The sequence below is a fragment of the Limulus polyphemus genome, unplaced genomic scaffold, assembly GCF_000517525.1.
Source record: "Limulus polyphemus unplaced genomic scaffold, Limulus_polyphemus-2.1.2 Scaffold80, whole genome shotgun sequence".
Taxonomy (NCBI): Eukaryota; Metazoa; Arthropoda; class Merostomata; order Xiphosura; family Limulidae; genus Limulus; species Limulus polyphemus.
This window is the reverse complement of record NW_013665690.1, coordinates 395,792-420,887: the sequence shown is the minus strand read 5'-3', so window position 1 is coordinate 420,887 and position 25,096 is coordinate 395,792. Positions and strand designations below refer to the sequence as shown.

At 34.2% G+C, this 25,096-nt stretch overlaps 1 protein-coding gene across 1 annotated transcript in view; it reads left to right on the top strand.

Moving 5' to 3' along the window:
- LOC106467413 (Kv channel-interacting protein 4-like) overlaps nucleotides 1–25,096 on the top strand; it is a 100,888-nt gene that overhangs the window by 32,536 nt on the left and 43,256 nt on the right. The window contains exons 3-4 of the mRNA XM_022396375.1: nucleotides 8,531–9,254; nucleotides 19,288–19,613. Of these exons, the coding sequence (XP_022252083.1) occupies nucleotides 19,439–19,613 (175 nt within the window). The 5' untranslated portion in view covers nucleotides 8,531–9,254; nucleotides 19,288–19,438. The remainder of the gene's footprint in view (nucleotides 1–8,530; nucleotides 9,255–19,287; nucleotides 19,614–25,096) is intronic.

Sequence of the window (25,096 nt, the reverse complement as noted above, 5' to 3'; positions counted from 1 at the left end):
CCCATTGGTCCTTGATTCAGGTACCTATGTGTGAGTAGTGTAAACCCATTGGTCCTTAATTCAGGTACCTATGTGTGAGTAGTGTAAACCCATTGGTCCTTAATTCAGGTACCTATGTGTGAGTAGTGTAAACCCAGTGGTCCTTAATTCAGGTACCTATGTGTGAGTAGTGTAAACCCAGTGGTCCTTAATTCAGGTACCTATGTGTGAGTAGTGTAAACCCAGTGGTCCTTAACTTTGACCCTGTTTACAACAAATATATTATAGGTTTTGACCACAGCACCAGTTCTTTTAACTAAAATAAGAAAAACCTCAACGAATACATTTGCTTACTTTGATGACCTCTGCGCGCGCGCTCTCTGGCTTTCAGCAGATATCGACTCGGAAATTGGTTTCATTATTAGAAAAAGTTAACTCACCCGCAACTCTGTACCCTAAGCAAACAAGTAAAGTGTATCATGAAATGCGTTTCGCGTGCCAGAATGTTTTCGCGTGAACCAAAGTGATCAAGTTTGAAGAGCCCAGAAAGAAAGAAAAATATTTATTTTTTTTTCATTATCTGTATTATTAGAGTGTTTATAAACACGCACGCTTTCCACTTATGATGATACTGTCCTTTAATAGCTGTATATTCACATTAATTTAGTTTATTTGCGTTGCTGTGTTTTTCTCACGTAAAGCACTAAAACGTTGATAGTTTTAAAAACTTACTAGGTCACTGAGATAAACTTATGATTCCCAGCGGCCGCTGAGATAAGGTCAACGTTTATTATAATTCGACCTCTAAGGATGTAGACATTATGGAAACTTTTCATAAATGGTTATATTTTTTCTCTGTCTTTTTTGACTAGGTTACAAAACTATTGTTATTTTATTAGCCCAAAGCTACACAATTGGTTATATGCGCTCTGACCACGGCAGGGAATTAAACCCCCTGATTTTAGCGTTGTCAGTACATAAACTACCAGGTGGGGGGTGGGGCCTAGATACAAGAGAAAGTGAAATAGTTTTTTTTTTATTATTTTACTCAAATTCAATATCAAATTATTTCTAAACAAGCTATATGAGTTTTCATGAAGTATTCACGTCTAAGTTTCGTGAAGTATTCACGTCTAAGTTTCGTGAAGTATTCGCGTCTATATATATATATATTATTTTGTCAATCCGAAAATGTGAACAGTTCAGAAAGACTTCAAATGTAGTATTTCACTTATGTATTTTGAAGCACGTTGAAATATGTTTAAGGGGTGTGGAACGGAAACAAAGTACGTCCTTTAAAACAAGCGTACTTAAGTATGCAAGAGAGAAAGTGAGTGTTTGTTATGACCATTCAAAAAAGTCTTCTTGTTTCAGAATTGTGTTTTAGCAAGTAGCGCTGGTAACACCCTAGCCATGCTAAAGAGAAACTATTTACATGTTGTCATGGAAACAGGAGAGGCTAGTGGACGGTTGTCATGACGATATGTTCACTATATTACATGGGTTATTAATGAATAACACTACTGAAGCAAGTTTGTAGGCGAACTAAAGGCAGTACATGTCAAATTTATTACTAAGACTAAGATTAAAGCCTGATAGGGTAACTCGTACATTGCTTTCACTCCCACCTTTACAATACCACGGATTTTTGTTTTCACAGTTTAACAACTAGTGATGACAGAGCAGACTAGAGAATCGTCTGATTAATCTGAGTCGAATTCTCCTGTCTAATGTTGTCACACGCAGCCTCCGCTCAGCAGAGTTGCCTTGGTTTATGTTTAATTTAGTAAATGCAACAGCTCTTTGTGTACTGTACCAAATTTGATAGGAAATGTTTAGTGTCAGCGACAGAAAGTCAAGGGTTAACTTGTTTGCTTTAGGCATTCAAGTCAAACATAGTTAACTTGAGAATCTTTTTTTCCCTTTCATCCTAGTTTTGAATATCGCTTCGCAAAAGTATAATATATGTTTATATTTACTTTGTTGTCTGTGTCTTTGCCCACCCTACTCTAGGGCTATATTTGTATGCGAAGCTCTCTAATGAATTGAATCTTGTCGAGTTTAATTCTGGTTTAAGGTCACAAGTCTCCTTTTATTTATTTCTAGGGTTAGGAATCAAACATTATGTTTCATTTTGCAGTTTTAATTCATGTAATGAAACCATTAATGCTCTTACATTAAAAACACATATAAAATATGCTTTAGACATACACACAAACATATAACTTCTAATGACGTTATTATGATCCAGAGTAAAAGTATAATTTTTAAAATTCATTTCGCCAAAAATATATTTTTATTTGACTTTAGTCATACACTGCTCTTTCTTCACAACTACAGAAAAAACTAAAACTTTCTAATCTTACACATCAAACAACCGTCAGCAAGGAGGTTAGTCCCCTAATGTAATCCCCATCGCAACCTGAATCATCTTCATTATCAGAAGTATGAAAACATCACTAGATTAAAATGATCTTATCGGTCCCTTCAAATAAGCTTGACGCTTGATTACTGGTGTAAGCTCAAATTTAATCCACCTCTCTTCGATAGGCATAAATAATAGCATGAATTAGAATTATTGCAAATATATATATATATATATTCCATTGCCTGTGCATTAATTCTCACCTGTAACAAGTAGACCGAACTATGATGATGACATGGTGTAGTATTTAACGTGTTCGGATTATGGATCTAACAGCTCGTGACTGTTGCCGCAAAAACACTATCCGCTCTTTGTGGCAGTGGGTGCGTTTTAAGAGTGACAGTCAATCCCACTATTCGGTCAGACAAGAATAGCCAGAGAGTTGCTCAAATAACCCTATGTGTAGCTTTGCACGAGAATTATAAAATAAGGAAAATTAAAATCATGAGCACAATATAGCTTGCAACCTACCATTAGTTATTGATCATAAAGTGGGTTGGTTATCACGTGAACTCGTGTGTTTCATATTACAAGGTACACTATACATTTTAATTGTACTTTTGTTAAAGCGCGCCAAATGAGAAACATTTTAAGTTTTGTAAAACTAAATTTCACGGTATTTTTTAAACTGTGTCAAATGTTTTATCCTGTACATCAATAACTAGTTGTTATAGATATCACGTGAAACAAATTTTCTTTCAACAACTGAAATACATATGTATATAAGGATGTTTTTCTGTGCGTGTATTTAAGTGTGTGACAGATTTTTCAAATACAGAAGGTTAATTACTCTTTATAAGAGCGACGCGAACATAAAATGTAATAATGTGTTGCCTCGTATGTAAGTCGTGACGTCACACGCTACACATATATAGCGTCTACATATTTGGTTTACAGACGAATAGACAGAGCTAGTGTAATTCCACCATACGTAGTTTATGGATTGGTAATTATATCACAACTCTTTCCAAGGTGGAATATTTGAAGAACGGAATTGTTAAAGCCAAAAGACTAAATATTTTGAATAAAAAAAAAAATCATTCAATATTCTACGTGTGAAGAAGAAATAATATCTCGCACGTAAATCGTCCAGGGCAACAAGGGCTACAAAACCACACTCCAAGAAACTCCTTATACGCAAATGTAACCTCCGACCGAATCTTCATTTGCAATGAAGTTGAGCATATCACCTAGTAATATCAATAAGCAAGGATTTTAAGTTCACAGAAGTTCACATTTCAGAATCAACAGCTGTTTTAATCAATCACAACAATTTGTTTACGTAAATGAAATATTGGAAGCTGACTCATAGTGGAAGGTCTGTGGAAAGTTTGTGAAAATGCGTGGTTTAAGGCTGACTTCGCCGTCCTTCAAAGGAGCTTGCTACAAAGAAAACCGTTTACACATTTCTTCCTGATACCACATTGCCACCAGATTATGCGCGATCGATAGTAAATGAAGTAGTTCCAAGGACAGCACAGAACCTGAATCATCGTTTTTACAAATTTCGATTAACTTTTCTCTATAAATAATTGTATTATCTCGGGAAATCAAGTAGGAATATTTTGGTTCCTCTCAGCTTCAAAAATCGACCATTTAGGAAATCACTTTCCTTTGTTAATTTAGTGATTTGAAACTTTAATGTTTCAATTTAGTGGTAAAACAGAAATTTCAGGTTGTAGCAAATATGGCCGATCTACTGTGGATGATTATTCCTTACTTGAATTCAACGACACATGCACGAGTTCGTATGCGCCATCTATAAATCAGCGAATTGTTGAAAAAAAAACACTTAATATGTAAATCCTGAAATATTTATCTTAGATGTATGTAAGTTATAAATTCGCTTTATTTCTTCTGTCGGTTTCTACTTCATGGTGGTGTTTATTTAAACCAAGAATACAATATAAACTACCTAGACATCCATATGTAAACCATAACACCAAATATTTATACTGTATGTGTGTATATAAGTATACCTTATTACACCAAAATGATATAATTTGACTACTTAAATTGGAAATTTACTTGTGATACTGAATGCGAATGATGTTAAACAATAGATAAGTTAGGTAGTCAGGTTTTTCAATCTGAATGGCACGTTATGCGATACATAGGCTAGACGGCTAAGTCAGAAACCCTTAGATTTAGGCATAACTTAATATTACAACTATTACCCAGAGGAAGACAACCAGTCAACAGCATCCACTGCTTACAAAGTTACTGTTAATCGAACAGTAGGATTTACGGTCACAATGAAAGTATGGAACGCGTTGCAGCGCCATATCCCGGGCTCGAACCTCGGATTTTCCGATACGTAACATGTATCGTTAGTCATTAGGCCACGTCCGGCTATAAATAAATTAATCTAGATTTGTGTATTAATATACCATTTAGCTGAAGTTAGCATTTATTGAATTAATTCCTGTTATTTACGAGTTTATTCATATAAATAATAATAAGAGTTTGATATAGTTAATAAGTATCAGCAAAGAAAACATTATAGCATTACAAGGACATAAGTAGCTGTGCTGTCTCAAGATTTATTGGAGGTCAATATATATACTTATATTTTAGTAATTACATTTACAAATTGTTAAACTTTCTTAGATAATATATTGATAACCTACATACAAGCGCTCAAAAAGACTTGTTTATTTAGGTTTATGTCTGTTTTAATTAACTTCATATAGTATTTTACACAAAAAAGCCTTGAAATTGACTGCTTTACGAGACTGTGTATTAAAGCTATTATTACATGTTTTAGTTCTTTACAGTATTTCAATTCTACCTCTGTGTTTCTTGAACGATCACCAACTTCCAATTTATCTAAGTTAGTTGTAATAAAAAATATTAGTTTTGTTTGGTATGCGCTTCAATACTTATATAATAATGACTCAGTTATTGTTCTCTATTGTTTGGCTTGCACTTCAATACTTATATAATAATGACTAAGTTATTGTTCTCTATTGTTTGGCTTACACTTCAATACTTATATAATAATGACTCAGTTATTGTTCTCTATTGTTTGGCTTGCGCTTCAATACTTATATAATAATGACTAATTTATTGTTCTCTATTGTTTGGTTTACGCTTCAATACTTATATAATAATGACTAAGTTATTGTTCTCTATTGTTTGGTTTGCGCTTCAATACTTATATAATAATGACTAAGTTATTGTTCTCTATTGTTTGGCTTGCACTTCAATACTTATATAATAATGACTAAGTTATTGTTCTCCATTGTTTGGCTTGCACTTTAATACTTATATAATAATGACTCAGTTATTGTTCTCTATTGTTTGGTTTGCGCGTCAATACTTATATAATAATGACTAAGTTATTGTTCTCTATTTATTTTGAATTTCTGGGAAAATACTGCATAGTTACATAACAATATAATAAATTCTGTTGAGGACAAGCATATAATAGAAATAGTTTCAACTTCAAGGGAAAACTGGGAAAAGCACTAGATATGGGGTTTGTCAGACACACACAGAGCCAGATTATCTTTCGTCAAGAAGCACTGCAAATCTGATTGGTCAGACACACCCAGACAGGCTATGTCTCTTCACAAAGCACAACAGATCTGATTAGTCATACACACCCAGACAGGCTATGTCTCTTTACAAAGCACTACAGATCTGATTGGTCATACACACCCAGACAGGCTTGGTCTCTTTACAAAAAACTACAAATCAGTTTTGTAAGACATACCCAAACAGCTCATGTTTCTTCATGAAACACTAGATATCTAGTTATTCAGACATACCCAGACAGATCATAGCTCTTCATGAACTCTAAATACCTGGTCGGTCAGACACATCTAGGTAGGCTATATTACTTCGTGAAGCACTACAAATCTGAGCGGTTAGACAGCTTACATTTCTTCCCGAAGCACTATAAATTTAGTTATTTAAACACACCTAGAAATATTATGTTTCTTCATGAATTACTAGATATCTGGCTGTTTTCGTACACCCAGAAAGATCACGTTTTTTTTTCATGAAGCATTAGATATTTGATTGTTTAGGCACACCCACAAACATTATGTTTTTTCATGAATTACTAGATATCTGGTTGTTTACGTACACCCAGAAAGATCACGTTTCTTCGTGAAGCACTAGATATCTGATTGGTCAGACTCACCCATATAGTTTACTTCTCCTCATTAAGGACTACAAGTATGGTTGTTCTGGCATGCACACAGACAGGTTAATCTCTTCATGAACTGTTGATCAGACATGTCCAGACAAGTTATGATTCTTCATGAAGCGCTAAAGATCTGATTGGTTAGATGCACCCAGAGAGAATGTATTTATTCAAAAAAAAAGCATGTGCATTCTAACAATAAGCTGATTTCAAATTTTTTTTGTGTAAAGTACTGATACATGAGTTACACTCAAAACAGTCTAAATTTAAATTATTTGTCAGAATAAGTGGTTTTATATCTGATAAAGCTATTAAACTCTATATAGTAATAAATATCATATTCTGTACAAATATGCTTAATTATAAATGTATACATTTTATAGAGTTACTCTTTTTTAAAAAAGTAGTGTTGATAAAATATTATATCTATAATAAAATTGTCTTTATGAAAGTGATTTGGCTAACAGTTGTTTTTTTATTTACATATACCTTCTTGCACGATTTTTCATTCTGTTTATAAATTCACACCTTAACATACTTAGCAGGAATGTGAACTATTGCTTGGTATAAATGAAAACTTCAACATACATAGCAAGAACGTGAAACTATTATTTGATATAAATTTACACCTTTAAAATGCAAGTTTCTACCTCGGAGTGTGTTAATTGGAGTTACACTTTTTTCTTAGGGTTTACAGGCAGATTGTGTCTCTTCTAAGATACAGCAGATAAATGATTGTTCAAACACGTGATGTATGGTCTGATGTATATAACAAAACATAGTCCTCTTAATTATACCCAAGTCAGTTTTCTTATAGAATATACCACGTATAATCAATAATTAATACCCTAATGCATACAAACCACTAGAGTTCTTAGACCAAAACATTTACTGTGGTAAAACTCAAAGGATTAGAAATAAAATGTTTGCAATACTGGTATTTTGTGACGACACAAACTTATATTGTTTAGAGCTCTCGTATTCAGCGATGACACACACTTATAGTGTTTATAGTACAAGTATTTAGCAATGGTACAAATCTATATTGTTTATAGCACTCGTATTTAGTAATGGTACAAATGTATAATGTTTACAAAACACGTATTAAATAATGGTAAGAGCGTATATTGTTTACAGTTTACATATATAGCAATGGTACAAATTTATATTGTTTACAGCACTCGCATTTAGCAATGGTGAAAGTGTAGAATGTTTACAATACACGTATTTAGCAACGTACAAGCTTATGTTGTTTACAGCACTCGTATTTAGCAATGGTACATGCCTATATTGTTCACATCATTTGCAATTAGCAACTGTAAAAACTTATGTTTTTACAGCACTCACAACAGAGACGGTACAAATTTATATTCGCCAGAGTGGGAAGACGTATTATATACAAATAAAACAATAATACCGAAGAGCACTCTAATAAACTTTAATAAAACCTCAGAAATACTTTAATCGTTTTTTCAAATATTGTTGTTTTTAAATGCAGTTTTCTAACGATTTTTCCTCCCTTCATAATTAAAATGTGAAGTGTTCTAATTAACCAGTAATTCACTAAAAGTAGTGTTAAGTTTAATTAGGGTTTGTCTTACTATAATTGTATAGTGTGCACAGATCGGTTGTCACGGCACACCTTCTATATCTCTGTCAGCATAGAGTATTACCAATGTGACAAAGCGAACGTCTGGCAGTTAATTTTTGTAATAAAATAAATTTGTTTATAATGTAATACGCGATTGTTAAACATGGTATTAGTTTAATTCTTTCCTTATCATAGGTTCTCAAGCTCTATCATCTACACTTCTTTCTGGCGGTAAAATAATTGTTGTTGTTAAAACTTTCCGATTTCTTACCCTTATGTGATTCAGTCAGTACTAACTTTGTTTATTGAATATGTTCACAGAGTCGAAGTTCCATTACGTCACATTTACTTACTCTCAACATGCGATTGTTTTGTTTTTCAGTTTCTTGGGAAATAATATCCAATAAGATACCGAATACACCCGCAACCAATAGCGTGAAAGTAAAAAGAACCCCCTGGCTTCCAGTGATGCTACTTTTGGCTGGAATCTGAAACAACGACCTCTCTGGCGGTAGTCTGTGCTGAAACCTGCCGTTATTGACATAATCAATGAGCATATAAAGAGGTTGCACCATTTTCCAGCTCCGAACTAAGATGCTCGCTGCAAATAGAAGTTGTCAATAACTCTTAACCAATCTACTCGCCATCTGACAAATTCAGTATCAAGTCTTGGAATAAGCACAGTTAAAAAGCCACGTGTGTATGTATTGTGTGGGTGTGTTTTCATCAGCTTTGCTGGGCTGGCTAAGTGATAGACGGTTTTAATTAAATAAACGTCATGTTACCAAGGTAAGCTGTAAAAAATCAACAAAAAAGAAATGACATGTCCAGTCAGCATCATTGTCCTCTGTATATGAACGTATGGTGTTTTCCTTGATCAAAAAAATCCCACATCAGTATACAAACTGAATTATATGCACGATTCTGAAAGGTTGGCTCTTGAAAGAAGTGATCTTTTATTTGAATGACAGGATTACAAGGAACCATGGTTAATAACTTGTCGATATAACACTCCTTAGCTGTAGACAGCCAACTCTCCGAGGGGAAAAAAGCATTACAAAAACCTTCGTCAGCGCTTCTCCAAGAAAAACTCATCTGGTTCCGGAGTAAGTAGCAACTCTCGTCTCCTATCATAAGATAACAAACTAAGATAGGTTAGATCCATCCTCGTGCATATGTTTGATAGAGGATAAAATCTATACTATAAAGAAATAATGATAATGTTTATTCCATATTTTTTTGTGTCAAGCAGTTCGAGAGTATGTCGGTATTGTTTTGATTATGCACTAGTCGCTTTAAGTCTCCAGTGAGAGGTATGTTAACATTGTTTTTTATTTACTAGTCTCTAAAGTTTCCAGTGAGAAGTATGTCGATATTTTTTGTTTATTTACTAGTCTCTTAAAGTCTCCATTGAAAAGCATTTTGATATTGTCTTTTATAGATTCCAGTCAGAAGTATGTAGGTATTGTTTTGATTATTTATCAGTCTCTTAATGTCTCCAGTGAGAAGTTTGTTACTTTGCTTTTTATTTAATATTCTTTAAAGTCTCCAGAGAGGAGTATGTCAACATTATTTTTATTCACTAGTTTCCAAAGATTTCAGAGAAGAGTATGTCGTCATTATTTTTTATTTACTAGTCTCTTAAAGTCTCCAATGCGAAGCATTTCGGTATTATCTTTTATTCACTAGTCTCTTATATTCTCCAGTCAGAAGTATCTAGGTATTATTTTTGTATATTTACTAGTCTCTTAAATTTTCCAGTGAGAAGTATGTTGACATTGTATTTTATTTACTATTCTCTAAAGTCTCCAGTGAGAACTATGCCGTAATTGAATTTTACTTACTAGTCTTTAAAGTATCAAATGAGAAGTATGTCAACATTGTTCTTTATTTACTAGTCTTTAAAGTTTTCAGTGAGAAGTATGTTGACATTGTTCTTTATTCACTAGTCTCTAAAGTCTCCACTGAGAAGTATGACGACATTGTATTTTATTAACTAGTCTCTAAAGACTCCACTGAAAAGTATGTCGACATTGTATTTTATGAACTAGTCTCTAAAGACTCCACTGAGAAGTATGTCGACATTGTATTTTATTAACTAGTCTCTAAAGACTCCACTGAGAAGTATGTCGACATTGTATTTTATTTACTAGCCTCTAAAGTCTTCAGTGAAAAGTATGTCCACATTGTTCTTTATTTTTCTAGTCTCTAAAGTCTTCATTGAGAAGTATGTCGACATTTTTCTTTATTCACTAGTCTCTAAAGTCTCCAGTGAGAAGTATGTCGACATTGTTCTTTATTTACTAGTCTCTAAAGTTTTCAGTGAGAAGTATGTTGACATTGTTCTTTATTCACTTGTCTCTAAACTTTTCAGTAAGAAGTATGTTGACATTGTTCTTTATTCACCAGTCTCTAAACTTTTCAGTGAGAAGTTTGTTGACATTGTTCGTTATTCAGTGAGAAGTATATCAGTACTGTTTCATATTTATTCACCAGTCTCTTAGAGGATCCATTATGCAAACATACCAAGTGTTTCCTAGCCTCTTAGGTCAAATGTAGAAACAAAAATTTCCATATTTCTCTACACAATCACTATTTAATCTAAATATAGAAAATCAGTCAAATAATCCACTAAGATCTTCTCGCCTTGTTACTTACAGAATAGAACTCGGTTTTTTCCACTAGAGTTTCACATTATCTTTCTCGTGGGAAAGATTGGTGTAACATAGAGCATGCTACATAGAACTAGAGAAGAGTGACATTATTGTTATTATTATATAATGCCATGTTTTCTTACTCTAAGCTAGAATTATTTCGGAGATTGATATGTATTCAGATATAAACACACATGCAGATATCTTTCTAGTAAAGGCACCACATGATACTCTCGTCTTTTTAAGTTTGATTGTGGATTTGTTGAAATAAAAATTGTTTCGCTGCCTTTAACTTGTGTCCAGTCTCTTTTTTTGAGCCAAACTCAGGGGAGGTTAGGAGAATTCGAATGTTTTCCCCACAATACATTTTCTGATTAGTCTTCCGTGATCCTATGGTTCCTACTCAATTACTCAACGAGAAATTAGTGAACCTGGGAATACCACACAGTAAGAAGTATGTCAGTACTTTTTTGTTCACTTAGTTTCTTAGAATCTCCCATGGAAAGTATTTTATTTTATTTATATACCTGTTTCTTAATTTACTGTGAGAAGTATTGCTTTTGGCGATATTTTCATGTTAATTGAGTTTCGAAAAAGGTAACTTAGGTGCTATATAATAGGAAGTTAGACAAGGTTAATTGTGAAGTAATATTGAATTCTGTTAAAACTAACTGAGTCTGTGCTAAGAAATAACTGGACATAATACGATATACAATTAAAATTATCTTTACTCAAACACAAACACGCCTTTACTGGAGTTGAGAATAGATCAGGCTGGATCTACTCTATTCAGACTGACTAAATTTCATGTTACTTAGTTGAATTTGTAATGATAGATTTGTCCAGAACAACTAGCACTGATTTTGTGACTGTTCATTCCCATTCAAACATGTAACCTTGAGACGGTACCTGACACCACTGAAGGACACTACTGTCGATATTTATGTACAATTATCAGCTTTACAGCTATACCTTCATGAACAAACAATATGTATATCCCCAATTAAGTGATAAAGACAGCTAGGACAAAATCAGCTTAATGACTTTCTTAATCAGGTGTTACACTAAAACTGTACATAAAGTAAAATGTAGAAAATGCATGGTATGTCTGCATACCCCATCCCATCCCCACCTCTCTCTCTCTCTCTCTCTTTTAAGCTTGTCCTGAAGTTGTAATTAATTTTAACTTTAAACTTTAAAACCAATCGAATTTACTAATGCACAAATGCCAACGACTACCATAACCTTTTCTCACTCTTGGAAACACATCTAACACAGACAATCCAATCGTTTAACAAAGAAATACAATACACAATTAAAACCCTTGCACATTGATACGTAAGTATTTTATACAATATGAATTACCAAAAACACAAAACTGAACCATATAACAGTGATTCAATACAAAAGTCCCTTTAATAAGGAATAAATTCATAATAATTTATAACAATTTAACATAAAAATTGTCTTTATTAACATAAATAACCAAATACCCCTTTGACGATACAGAACAATTCATTGTTACTATACAATGCAGAATAAAACATCTTAACGGGAATAATTATAATACAAAATTATAATACCTCAAAATAACTCACATACACCCAAGAATACATTTATAAAAATGGAATGTACATTAAAATCAAAATTCAAAATAAACCCTTGACAAAACAAAAAATTATTTTACAAAACAAGGCCTTAAAAATTACTACATGCTAAAAACTAAAATACAACTGAACAAAAATGAATCCTTTAGACATAGAAATACAATGACAATCAATACCATAGAAATAATATATATACAGTTAACATCTTTTAAAACAAACCCAAAGATTATCAATCGTATTAAAATACAAACTGATTGATTAGATGTACTCTGCCAAAATCACAAATGTACATGAAAATAAAACAAAGAAAAATAGCAAAGACTGAGAAATAAAGCAAAATGCAGAGTTAAATGCTTATTATACAATTCATACTAAAGTAAATTATCAAAGAAAGAATATACAAAATACATACATTCACACAAAGCCAGCATAAGACTTTGTTCTCCTCCTCTAAACCCTGCCAGCTGATCTTCATGTGTGGCAATGATCTATAATTGTCCCAGGATTTGGTTAGGACCCTTTTAATATCTGCCAGCTCAGCCCCCAAGTGACATACCTCTTCATCGAGCTGCAATGGAGCTGTAGCTCTCACCTACATCCAGTTCTTCTCCTGATTGTCGAGGTCCCAAGCCTCAGCCCATTTGGTAGCCATCTCCAGATAATGCTGCTTATACATAGTGATATGCTTTAGCACGAGCTAGTTTCTAATCACTTTGGGTGGTTAGTAAAGAACCTTCACCCTGGACAGTCTCTTGGGCTATTCTCAGGGTTGCTTCATTTGTGGTGTCTCTCACCTCATCTTCACTGACTGAATAGTGGTCAGTCGATGTTTATGTCCCCTCATTGATGGGGACCCATGTAGTCAGCGATACTTGTGGCATCAGGTTTGGTAGTTCAAACCTGGTAAACCCCAAGAGTATCCAAGCTTTGTGAAGGTTTTATTAGTTTGTGTATGTGTGTAAGTAATGTTCTCACTGGAGTTGCAAGCACATCTGGAAGTACCGTTGCTTGATGACATCACACCTTCCAATGAGATACTTCAAGAGCAGTTCACGGGAGTAAGCAATGGTGTTGATGTTTACTGTTGGGTTACCTTGAGGCTTGGCTTCTCCAAGTATATCTGTTTAGTGTAGGCCAGAACCTAGAAGGGCTGCCCATCATTAGCCTAATGACAAATGTAATGAGTTCTCCAATGTCCAATGCATCAGCAAACAACACATCTTCATCATGTGCTCTGCTATGATGAATGTCAAGCCATCTCTGAAAGTCTCAGGATCAACAACGTAGTCTAACCCATCGTTGTAAAGGAAATTCTGATTTCTTTGAAGTGATCCATTATAGAAAATAAAAGTATTTGTGGGAAGCTGACAAAGTAGAATAGAAACTCAATGCCTCATTTACAACTTTGACTTGCCCTAAAATCCTTTTAGAGAAGGAGTAATAAACCATACCTTGATCAAGTGATATTTCTTTGGATCTTGCATGTACTTATGCCTTGTAGCTCCATAGAAATTATATCCCTAACTTCTATTTACTTCCTGGTCCCCAACCTTCAATGAGTTTAGTTATCTCATGGATAGAGTCTGGTTCCAATAGGATAGAATGGGGTGAAGATTGCAAAGCTGATTCCTACACAAATGAGATGACTTGACTTAGTTTTGACCATCAAAATCCACTAATGTCACATTGTTTCTCCTGATGGACCTTCTTTCACTCTCAAGTTTTTTACTGGCTTGCACGAAGCTTTAACCATGAAGCTGTTACTTTCCACCTCTATTAGTGGTCTCAAGGCATGCATTTTATACATTATAACTGCACTTTGCATTTAAACAATTAAGAAAATATTCAAAAAAAACTGTAATCTGAATGACTGAAAATATTCTATCATAGCTAATTAAAACACTTGGTACACCAAGTTTACAGTTGTTATAATATATAAGTTACCGTCCGTTAATTTCATTCACTACTGATAATTTCTCCCAATCATGAAAATTTTGCACTACTTTGTCACTATGAAAATTTATTACCTGCTAAACATTCTGATGTTAAAATGAAAACGTTCTGTCTCCAGTATTAACGAAAATAACATGTGTACTGCATCACCAGAGCTTTTTTGTCTCTAACTCCAATGTTTTCATGAACAGCCAGTTGAATACTTTCAACTCTTTACTTCTCATCAGGTAAATATGAGATGCATCCTTGTTTTCTACTGGTCTAAAATTCTGATTCCTGGTTCAGCCAGTGTACCAGAGTTTTGTCTATGACATAAAGGCACAGCTTACTGGTGTACTCCATGCTATTGTGTGCATCGTGTAGCTTGTACATCAGTGGACTAATCTGATAGAGTACAAGATATATTTCTTTGCAGCCAAATTCGAGCTGTTCTTGTGACACCAGTATGTACCAATGCCAGACCCAATCTCCATGCCAGTATATCCAATCCTTTAACATTTTGTTGTGGTATTTCATTTTACATTTAGCAACCTTTCATCATTGTTGATGTACAAACTCTTGTGTATCAATTAACACAGGCCTTAACCACACCATATATTCTTGAGGACATTGTGAGACACCTGCTCTAGGTGGATGACCGTACATCATGTCCTCAGGAAGCACGAGCATGTATGGTGAACAACCTGTAGACCTTAGTTGTTCTGTATGCCATCATGATGTACAATAATCATTTGTTCCAGTTGGTTTATCCAGAATTAACAAGCTTGACAAGGATGTACTTTATAGTTTGCATTAGCTGTCCTGCTAAACCATCACACTGGATGTGATAAGGCAAAGCTACATCTATATCACACTGAACACTTTACACAACAAAGAGAAAAGTTGGATACTAAAATTAGCATCCTGATCCATGTGGATCTCTTCTAGTGATCTAAACCATGATATACAGTGTTCTGCTAGCACGTTAACCATGGAATATGCCAAAATCTCAACCAATAGCTAAACTTTGGCCCACTTTGTGAAATAGTTGAAAGTAATGTGTAAATACTATAAGCCTGTTTCAGTCTCTAGAAGTAGACCAGCAATATCCAGGGCTGTCCTCTGTAGAGGAGATCCAATAGTTCTTTGCTCTTAACTAGTTTTTTCTGAGCAGTACATACCATACAGTATTCACACAAGCACTGAAAAAGCCAATTTGAATTCAGTTAGTAGAACTGTAATCAAATGATAACACAAGTGTGTATTACCCCTTGGTGACCTCCAGTCTTTGTGTTATGCAAAGTCGGTAGAATTTCTTGTTTAAGAGCTCTTGGGACCACTAGTAGAAGCACAGCGTGAGAACCAAGGCTTGGTGTTTGATAACAATGGTACAGAACACCTACTTGCACATGCAACTAATCATACAACTACCATGGGTTACATGTTTCTATGCAACATTCCTCTTTTTGTGCTGACTAAACTTTACATTGTTTCATGCTAAGGAGTACCAATACTAGACCTGGGTCCTTCAGTCACTTTTCCTGAAGCTCTAGAAGCATTATATATATGGTGTCCATCCACTAGTGGAATTTCCCACTACAAGGCTTGGTGTTGCTATGACGGGAATGGTTTAAACACTAATACAGTGTCTAAAATCAGAATATTCAACGAATGGACAGTCTCACTAAGTGACGAGACAGTCTGACCATATGTTTGTGTTGTGGACCAGGAAATATAGTATGGCAAAGTCTTATTCTTGTAAAGTTATTATCCAGCATGTTATCATCCTTTCCAGATTTTTAAAGTAAATATAACATTTCAGTAAAGTGTGGTCTACTTGGGCAGTGAACCTCTGACCATATAAGTAGTGTAGATAGTGCTTTATTAACACTACAACTGCAAGCAATTTGTCTTTGTAATGCAGTATCTACATTTAAGAACTGTGAGCACATAACTAGCAATAACACTGCCTTAATTCCACTATCACTGGTGTCAGTGTCCAATAGGAACTCATTGCCTTGTCTTGGATATGCCAGCATTGGAACCTCCATTAAAACAAGCTTAAGATATCAGAATGCTTGTTCCATTCCTTTTTCCATCCAAAGTGAGGCTCCATTTTAGTAAGAGCATACAATGGTGATGCTACCTTGAATAAACAAACTTAATATGATGCAAACACATAGAAACTGCAGATTTTTCACTTGGTTACAGGCTGAGACCAGTCTCTTACCAATGCTATCATAACAGAATCTTTAGAGACTACATCTATACATAAAGTCTGACCATTCTCAGGTTTCCATCCACAGAATAAATGCCAAACATCATTTCCATAGATCAGGCATCTCTCTTGTCGTACCTCCTTCAGCGCAAGCTCCAATAGTCTCTTGAAAGTGCTGGGAGTATTAAATAGGTCAAATGACATGAAAAACATATAAAAGCCATCTCTCATGCTCAGCGTAGTCTTAGCTCTGCTCTCGTCATCTAGTTCAACTTACCAGTATCTGGATGCCAGATATAAAATGTTGAACCAGCATGAACCTACCAACATCTTAAGAAATTCATTTCACAACAAGGGGAAGGCATCGACATGAGTAACCTGTTTGCATGTCCAAAATCTACACAGAATCTTAGCACGCCTTCCTCAATTCTAATAATCACTACTGGAGATGACCAAGCATGCTCCAAAAGTTGTGTGAATTAATACATTTCAGCCAGCTTTGGGCAGACTTAATCACAGCTGGAGCTGTGTTATTCTGATTAGTAATGACCCGGGAGTTTTGTACTGCCCACTTCCTACAGTCTCTGTCTTATGAGACACTATTCCAACTCGGCAAAACACAGTCATCTGTGCTTCCCTTACACTGAATTCGATTTTCAGGAGCAACAGACGTCAACTGATCTTTCTGTGGCGGCAGATAGATCAAAGTTGAAACATCAGCAAAAGACCAAGTCTCATAGGCCCGACAACTCTCTCTCACACACCCCTCTCTTCATCAAAATATTTCTCCCACTCAGTCAATCTTTAAATAAGAAAGTTTCTTTAAACTCAGTTAAGTAATAACAATACACATGTTAACAGAAAACTCTGCAATAATATACTATGGTTACAGCCTTCTTCTTACTTAAATTGATTTCCCAAAAGAGTAAATTAGGTAGGTTCACTATATAATGGGAAGCTTAGCCAGATAAATTTTGAAGTAATACTAAATTCTGCTAAACTAATCGATTCTGTGCTAAAAAATAAATGGATTGTACACAAAGTGTGAAACATAATAAAAGCAATCTTTATTTCACCATAAACATAGTGTGTGCACTTGCTGGACAATTGTCTTTAGTGAAGTGGTGAATTGATCAGGTTAGATTTACTCTCTCAAGACTTTTTCAAAGCTGACTGACTCTTTTTAAATGATGTTCGAGACTGAATACATCTCACATTACTTAGTTGTATTGGTAAGGTCGACTTGCCCAAAACAATTACCATTCAAACATAAAGGAGGTTGCAACCTCGAAACATTGCTTCACATACCTTTGGAAGACACTGCTATCGACTTTCATGCACAAGTTACAGACCACAGTCACATTCTCATCATGGTAATACCAGATGTTATCTCCAAGGGAATGACAAAGAACAAACGTAACTAGAATGATATCAACTTAACGAATTTCTTGACCACGAGTTATGTGAAACTACAAATAAAAAATAACTACCACAAACGAAGGATTTAGAACAATTCTACATAAAATAATAAGTTATAAAACGTAGGTTATGCCTACATAACACATTTGCTTATTTACTATAGTTAAATATAATATACTTAAATTATTCAGTGACAAATATGTTTGTATTATGTTTGCTTGCTTACTAATCTTTTTAGCCTTTAATAGAAAAATCTTGAGAGCCCGTGAAATTAAAATGCACTAAAAGTGTGGGTTTTGGAAATGATAGCTTGTAACATAAGGAATTGGAATATTGTTCTCACACAGCTTGATGGTTAAATATTTACCTCTTGAAACATAATATAAATGATGGATGGAATTACTTAGGGAAGTCGTAGGGTTGGCTTTCAGCGTTAAGCTAATACAATGAGCTATCAGCCCTCTATCCACTTCTGGAAATCGAACTTTGGATTTAATATTGAACGTCTGAAAACTTACCATTGTTTTTCAAATTTGTTTGGCTTAAACTCTTCAATTACACATTAATTGATAAGGGGTCTAGGCCTGAAATGTGAAAATAAAGTACTCCTAAGTGAATTTTATGAGCTTCTTAGGGTTTTTTACTAGGTTAATATTTTTATACAATTTGTTAGATTACTTATGTAACTTTTTTTTCAGTTTACTTTATTGTTAATACTAATAACAACTTAGTCGGTGAGATTAGAGTATCATTTTTCTGTTAGATAAATCATGAAATAAGTTCTTTTTCGTGCTAGTTATCTGTTTTAAAAAAGTTATGAAATTAAAGAATACCCCACAAAACGCTAACTTGTATTTCTAAATGTAGTTCACAAGAAATGCATTGTTTTGACCACGTATGTCTATTCAGAATATAGTTTTGTTAATTAGTTATGTCTTTAATAAGGCGTGTTACACCTCCAGCAATCACCAAGTGAAACCTCTCTAAGCGTGGTGAGCTCTTGAACACGCTATGCATTCAGGTTATTTAACCGTTGCTACTAAAGTATATTTAACCCACCTTAATTAATGTTTTGGGTGGTGATTCGTTTGCGATAGTGTAGGGACCTCCACCCACCTTCAGTAGTGGTTCTTCGAACTGCATTCACAGAGTTTCACCCAGTCCACAGCTACAGGTGAAGGACATTCATTACAATTAAGAAATAAAAACAATCCATGTTTTAATCTTGTGTTAGATATCCTAGAAGTAGACTTATTTATCGTCAAGTTCTTAAACAGTTATAATATTGAAATTGTTCGTTTTTCCCCAGAACACCAGGAACTGTATCCGTACATTTTTATTCATTGACTATCAAAATATTTCATCTTCCTAACCGGACACTGAAGAGGTCACTCTACTCAGAACTACTACAGACGGACATCACCTGCTTGTCCAGACATCTCGACGTAAGGCACCCCTAGATGTCCTTGGACAGTAGAAGCGGGACGGAAGTCAGTTTTGACCCGTCAACCCCTGGAAACAAATTCGGTCACAGCCAGCCATATATCTGGAGTTCCATGGGGGCTAGCTTCTCATTCTTGTCAATTTACCAGCGGCTAATTCGGATGATTCGCAGAGCATGGTCAGGCCGAATACGTAAGTACATATCAATTCAATATAGACCAATTAGTCTATGACATAACAATACGCGATGAGTGACATTCTCGCATTTCTCCGGAGAAGTGAGACTAGTTTGTTTGTTTGTTGTTAAGCCCAAAATTAAACAATTTGCGCTCTGCGCTCTGCCCACCACGGGTATCGAAACCCAATTTTAGCGTCGTAAGCCAGTATACTTACCGCTGAGTCCCCCGGTATGTCAGTGCTTAGTTTACGGACTTACGTCGTTAAAATTCGGGGTTCGATTCCCCATGGTAGACACGGTATATAGCTCAATGTGGCTTTGAGTTGAAACAAGCAAGCAAACATATCTTGAGCTAACTTCATATTATATATGTAATATCTGAAGTATTAAAGCTCATTTATAATCTCTTTTTTTAGACGAGGTACCATGGCTACACATTTAAAATTAACATTCAAAAGTTAAGACCACATTTCGTTACATGGTGTATTTAAACTATAATAATTTTGTGCAAATTGTAAAATAGTAAAATAGTCTTTATCACGAGTCAATTGTTGATAGCCCCACCCCACCCTTCCGCAAGCTCCCAGGAAGTATAATCAGGTAATGGTCTAACTGATTGTAGTTGAAAATAAAAAACAAGATAAACTCTGAATTATATGAAGTGCTAAATTGTGTATATATAACATGAAGTATCAAGTTGTCATTTTCATTAAAACAGATGCTAAAAACCGCAAATGTAACACAAAAAAAACACACTAATGAAAAGATCATAAATCACTAAACAAAAATGATTTTTTCAGAGGTAAAATTTCAAATAATAGCGTTCTGTCCGATCTAAACGTTTATCGAAGCACCCTCTTTGCAAAATTAATTTTGCTTTGAATTTATAGGTCTGACATGGCCAGGTGGTTAGAGCGCTCAACTCGCAATCTGAAGGTTGAAGGTTCAAATCCCATCCCACCAAACATGCTCGCCCTTTCAGTCGTGGGGATGTTATAATGTGACTGTCAATCCTACTATTCGTTGATAAAAGCGTAGCCCAAGAGTTGGCAGTAGGTGATGATGACTAGCTGCCTTCCTTCTAGTCTTTCAATGCTAAACTAGGGACGGCTAGCGCAGATAGCCCTTGTCTAGCTTTGCGCGAAATTCAAATCAAACCATTTACGATTTATAACAGTTATATTGAAACGAGCATACGTTCTTGGTAACAATAGGGTTAAACATATAAAAAAACAGCATACCTAATATAGCAACAAAAGATAGCAAACATGCTGAATCAAAACAACATGGCGACGTCGCCTTATCACGCCTTATTAACATCTAAAATATTTATACTCCTTCCCTATATGTTCAAGTGTGCACACCACTAATTACTTAATTACGATTTCTATAAAGTAGACAAAAAGCTGCTCAAGTAATTTTTTTAAAAATTAACGAGGACGATAACGCACATAATGTATATATTTATTTACGATTCAAACCCGTGCATGTAAACAATATAAATAGTTCTAGTAGAAATATGCGTGATATAAAATACAATAGGATTGATAATAGTTTAATTCAGCAAAGAAAGTTGTGTTATAATTTATTAACAGTCTTATTGTGAAGTTATATCATTCACTTATTAGCATCAAAATGTATACTCTGTCAGATAAAGCATTCTACACCGTAAGTCCATTCAACTGTAAAATTTAAGCACCACTACCCTAGGTAATTATTAATATAAACTTCTGCGTAAAAGTAAAGAAGAGTGTATAATAATTTGTCAACCACACTCTACCTTCTATATTCAGTGCCGACGAGGCCTTTCACCTAATACCATTATTCTTCAAGTACGACAGATATAGTAGTGGATAATACGCTATTTTATATTTAAGTTGCTTGCAGTTCATCACAATTAGGTTAAGAATTCTTTCACACTATATTATTAACATATTTTAATACCATATACATTATCAAGTTAAAAGGGCGACGGTCAAATTCCACAATTGGTCAGAAGTAGCCCACGAGTGGGCAATTGGTGCTGTTGACTAGCTACTTTCACTCTAATCAATAATTTCAAAATTAGGGTTATCTAGAGTAGATAGTCCTTAAGTGCGAATGTCCAAATACAAGCAAATTGACATTTTGGCTTATGCCTTCATTAGAAACAATTTATTGCTCATATAGGAGTAGTTAGAGCTGTACTTTACTGCCCAAAGTATGCCGCCTCAGTTGGGGTAGAGCCGAATATGTCATAGTTCCACGACATGTCATCAGATGGCGCGTTGCTGGGATTAAACATATTTATTATGTAGAAAAATGTAAGTTGTGATCTCATTCAAATAATGAATAACAACAGGTTTGTTAAAATCCTACAAGCAGTAAGATTGTCATTAAAATAATGGTTTTAACATAACTATTTCTAGACATTGATAATGTAATCGTATGCGGAAGTATAGTTTCCTCCCTTATGAAACTTGTGTAAGATAAAACTATAAAGTATCATGTGTAAAATGAAATATTTTGTCAAGTTATATTGATATCATAAAGTCAAACTAATGAAAGCATAAGTTTTAATTGGTGTATGATATTTAAATAAGCGTCCTTTTTAAGAAAGATTTACATATAAATAGTCAGGAAATGTAAATGTATGAATAAGCTGATTGTTGTGAAGTAAGGTTGTTTTGCATTTATAAACTAAGTTCGTGTTTATTCGTCTGTGTGTGTCGACAATATTGTATATATTATGCTTATTATCGTTGTCAACATGTGTCGAAACGAAAACTCTATCTAAATTTGGATACCACAAAAATAGTAATGATATGTTTGTTCATGACATTGTTGTAAAACGTTTTCATGTAAATATGTCCTTAATAGACGTGTCTTTTTATGTACATCAGATTGCAAAATCTTTATTGTGAGAAAATAAATAAATTGTGAAAAATAAATGCTGCGTCCAGATTTTGTATTGTAATTATGTCACCGAAAATCTTTAGAATAATCACTTCATATATAATTAAATTGTCCAACTGTAAGTTTTAATTATTGCATGACATTTAAATAAACGGCCTTTTAGGATGATTTAAATATAAATGGTCAGGAAATGTATAGAACTAATGAATTAGTGTTTTATACCACCTGTATTAAATATAGTCATGTTCAGACATGTTGATCAAATTCGTGCTGGTTCCACTTTGTGGAATTATTACATAATCGTCTCTGACAACATGGCCGCCTAGTAACGCGGCCGTAGTAACACGCCATCTGGTGAAATTTTGTGTAACTATAACGTCATTGTCTTTGATGACATCACGTCCCTATCCCATCTCCCCTCTCTCCCTGTTGATTGAGTCGGCATCCTTTAAGCAGTAAAGTACAGCCCTAACTACTTACAGGTCAACAACATCAGTTCTATTTATATATTTTTAACAGTTGCAGCATTTATCTGTAAATATACTCTAGAAACTCTAAAAACGTCTTCATATTTTCATCAAAGAAGACTGTTCATAATGCAAACACTATGAAGAAAAATAAATGAATTGAATTATATATTCATAAAAGAGAATGACTTTAATGTCTTTCATATCCTTTGTGAAAAATCCTTCAATTAGGCACTCAAAAAAGTGTTTAAATTATTTGTTTGTTGTTAAGCCTATAGCTACACAATTGATGAACCGCTGTGGAACAAGTTTGTTAGAACCTATATGTATTGATCTGTATTACCCATATACTGAGTGTTGTCACCGTAAATAAACATATTTTATTTACAATATTACAGTATACGAGAGAGATAGACAGGCAGATAGCTTTACGGATGGAAGAAGGGGGCGTAAAGACTATTTAATTAACCCAAAACTATGATAACAAGACAAAGTTCTTCAAAGAATCAGATATGCATCACTAGCAAGGGTATAAATAAGTAATAACATTGCGTTCTATGAAGAAGGTTTTTAAGACCTTAGCACTTCCAGGGTAGCGAGACTTCTTCTTAACTTACAGTCACGCAAGTAGCTTGTGTACCTAGGACGAATGAGCTAAATAATTCAATTGAATCGTCACAGGTCCCCAGTGAACTGGTGTGCTGTGAAAATGATTGCGTCAAAGGTTTTGAAAGATCCAGGATTTATCTTCTCTTTGTTGTTTTAATAAATTATCAATACCTTTCGGTACAAAACAAATTACCTATATACATTTGAGCTAAACAATTAACATATTAAACAGTCCCCCGGTGTAAAAACGGTAAGTTTACGTGCTAACAGCACTAAAATCCAAGGTTCGATTCCCCGCGGTGGGTACAGCAGATAGCCCAATGTGGCTTTGCTCTAAAAACACAAATGAATAAACACTTTAAATAACTCAACTAATTTAATACACTGATCTAATTAGGAATATGCAGTTTCATAAAACAAATATTAACAATGATAAGAATGCATTGATTTGTCATTTGGCTGCCCTGGTTGCTAACGGCATTTTTGGCCGTAATGCGTAATAGATTTAAGTTGGTCCTCAATCCATATTACTAAGCCAACAATGCAAAATGATCCTCAAGATAAAGATAGAACAAATAAATTAAAATTAATATGTTATATAATTAAACATCTAATTGATAGTGTTAATGAGACTAACATTAAGCCCAATGTGGCTTTGCTCTAAAATAAACAAACAAATAAAAATCTATGAAATTTTACAAATTTGTTAAACAAGTAGAAAATAAAGTGTTGCAAGGAACCACGTGATAGTAGAATAGTTCGTTCTAAACACATTTAGTGACCTTCTAAAAGTAGAATCAATAACTACCAAAGACTTTTAAAATACTAGCCGGTGGTGAAAAAGATCAGTTTCACTAATGATAATTTTTTCTCTATCAGTAGGTTACTTTTTAATTGGGAAAATCTTTAAAACTAAACAAGGTAAATTTTTAAGAAACTAGCTGGTGATAGAAGGGATCATTACGACTAATTATAGTCATTTTTTTATGAGTAGTTCCCTTTCATTTGATAAGAACTGTCTCACAAGTGGAAGAAAACTTTTAAGGATACAGCTTGTGATAAAAAGGATCATAACGACTAATTATAGTCATTTTTTATGAGTAGTTCCCTTTCATTTGGTAAGAACTGTCTCACAAGTGGAAGAAAACTTTTAAGGATACAGCTTGTGATAAAAAGGATCATTACGACTAATTATAGTCATTTTTTTATGAGTAGTTCCCTTTTATTTGGTAAGAACTGTCTCACAAGTGGAAGAAAACTTTTAAGGATACAGCTTGTGATAAAAAGGATCATAACGACTAATTATAGTCATTTCTTTATGAGTAGTTTCCTTTTATCGGATAAAATCTGTCTGGTAAGTAGTAAGTGAAACCTGTAAGGACCAAACCGGTAGAGAAAGGGTTCATTTGGATCTAAAATTACTCTTTTACTTATACTTATAGTACAATATAAATACTTATAGGTCTTGGTTGTGTAAAACTGCTTTTTGAATTTAGTATAGTTTAGTTTGTTTGTTTGTTTGTTTG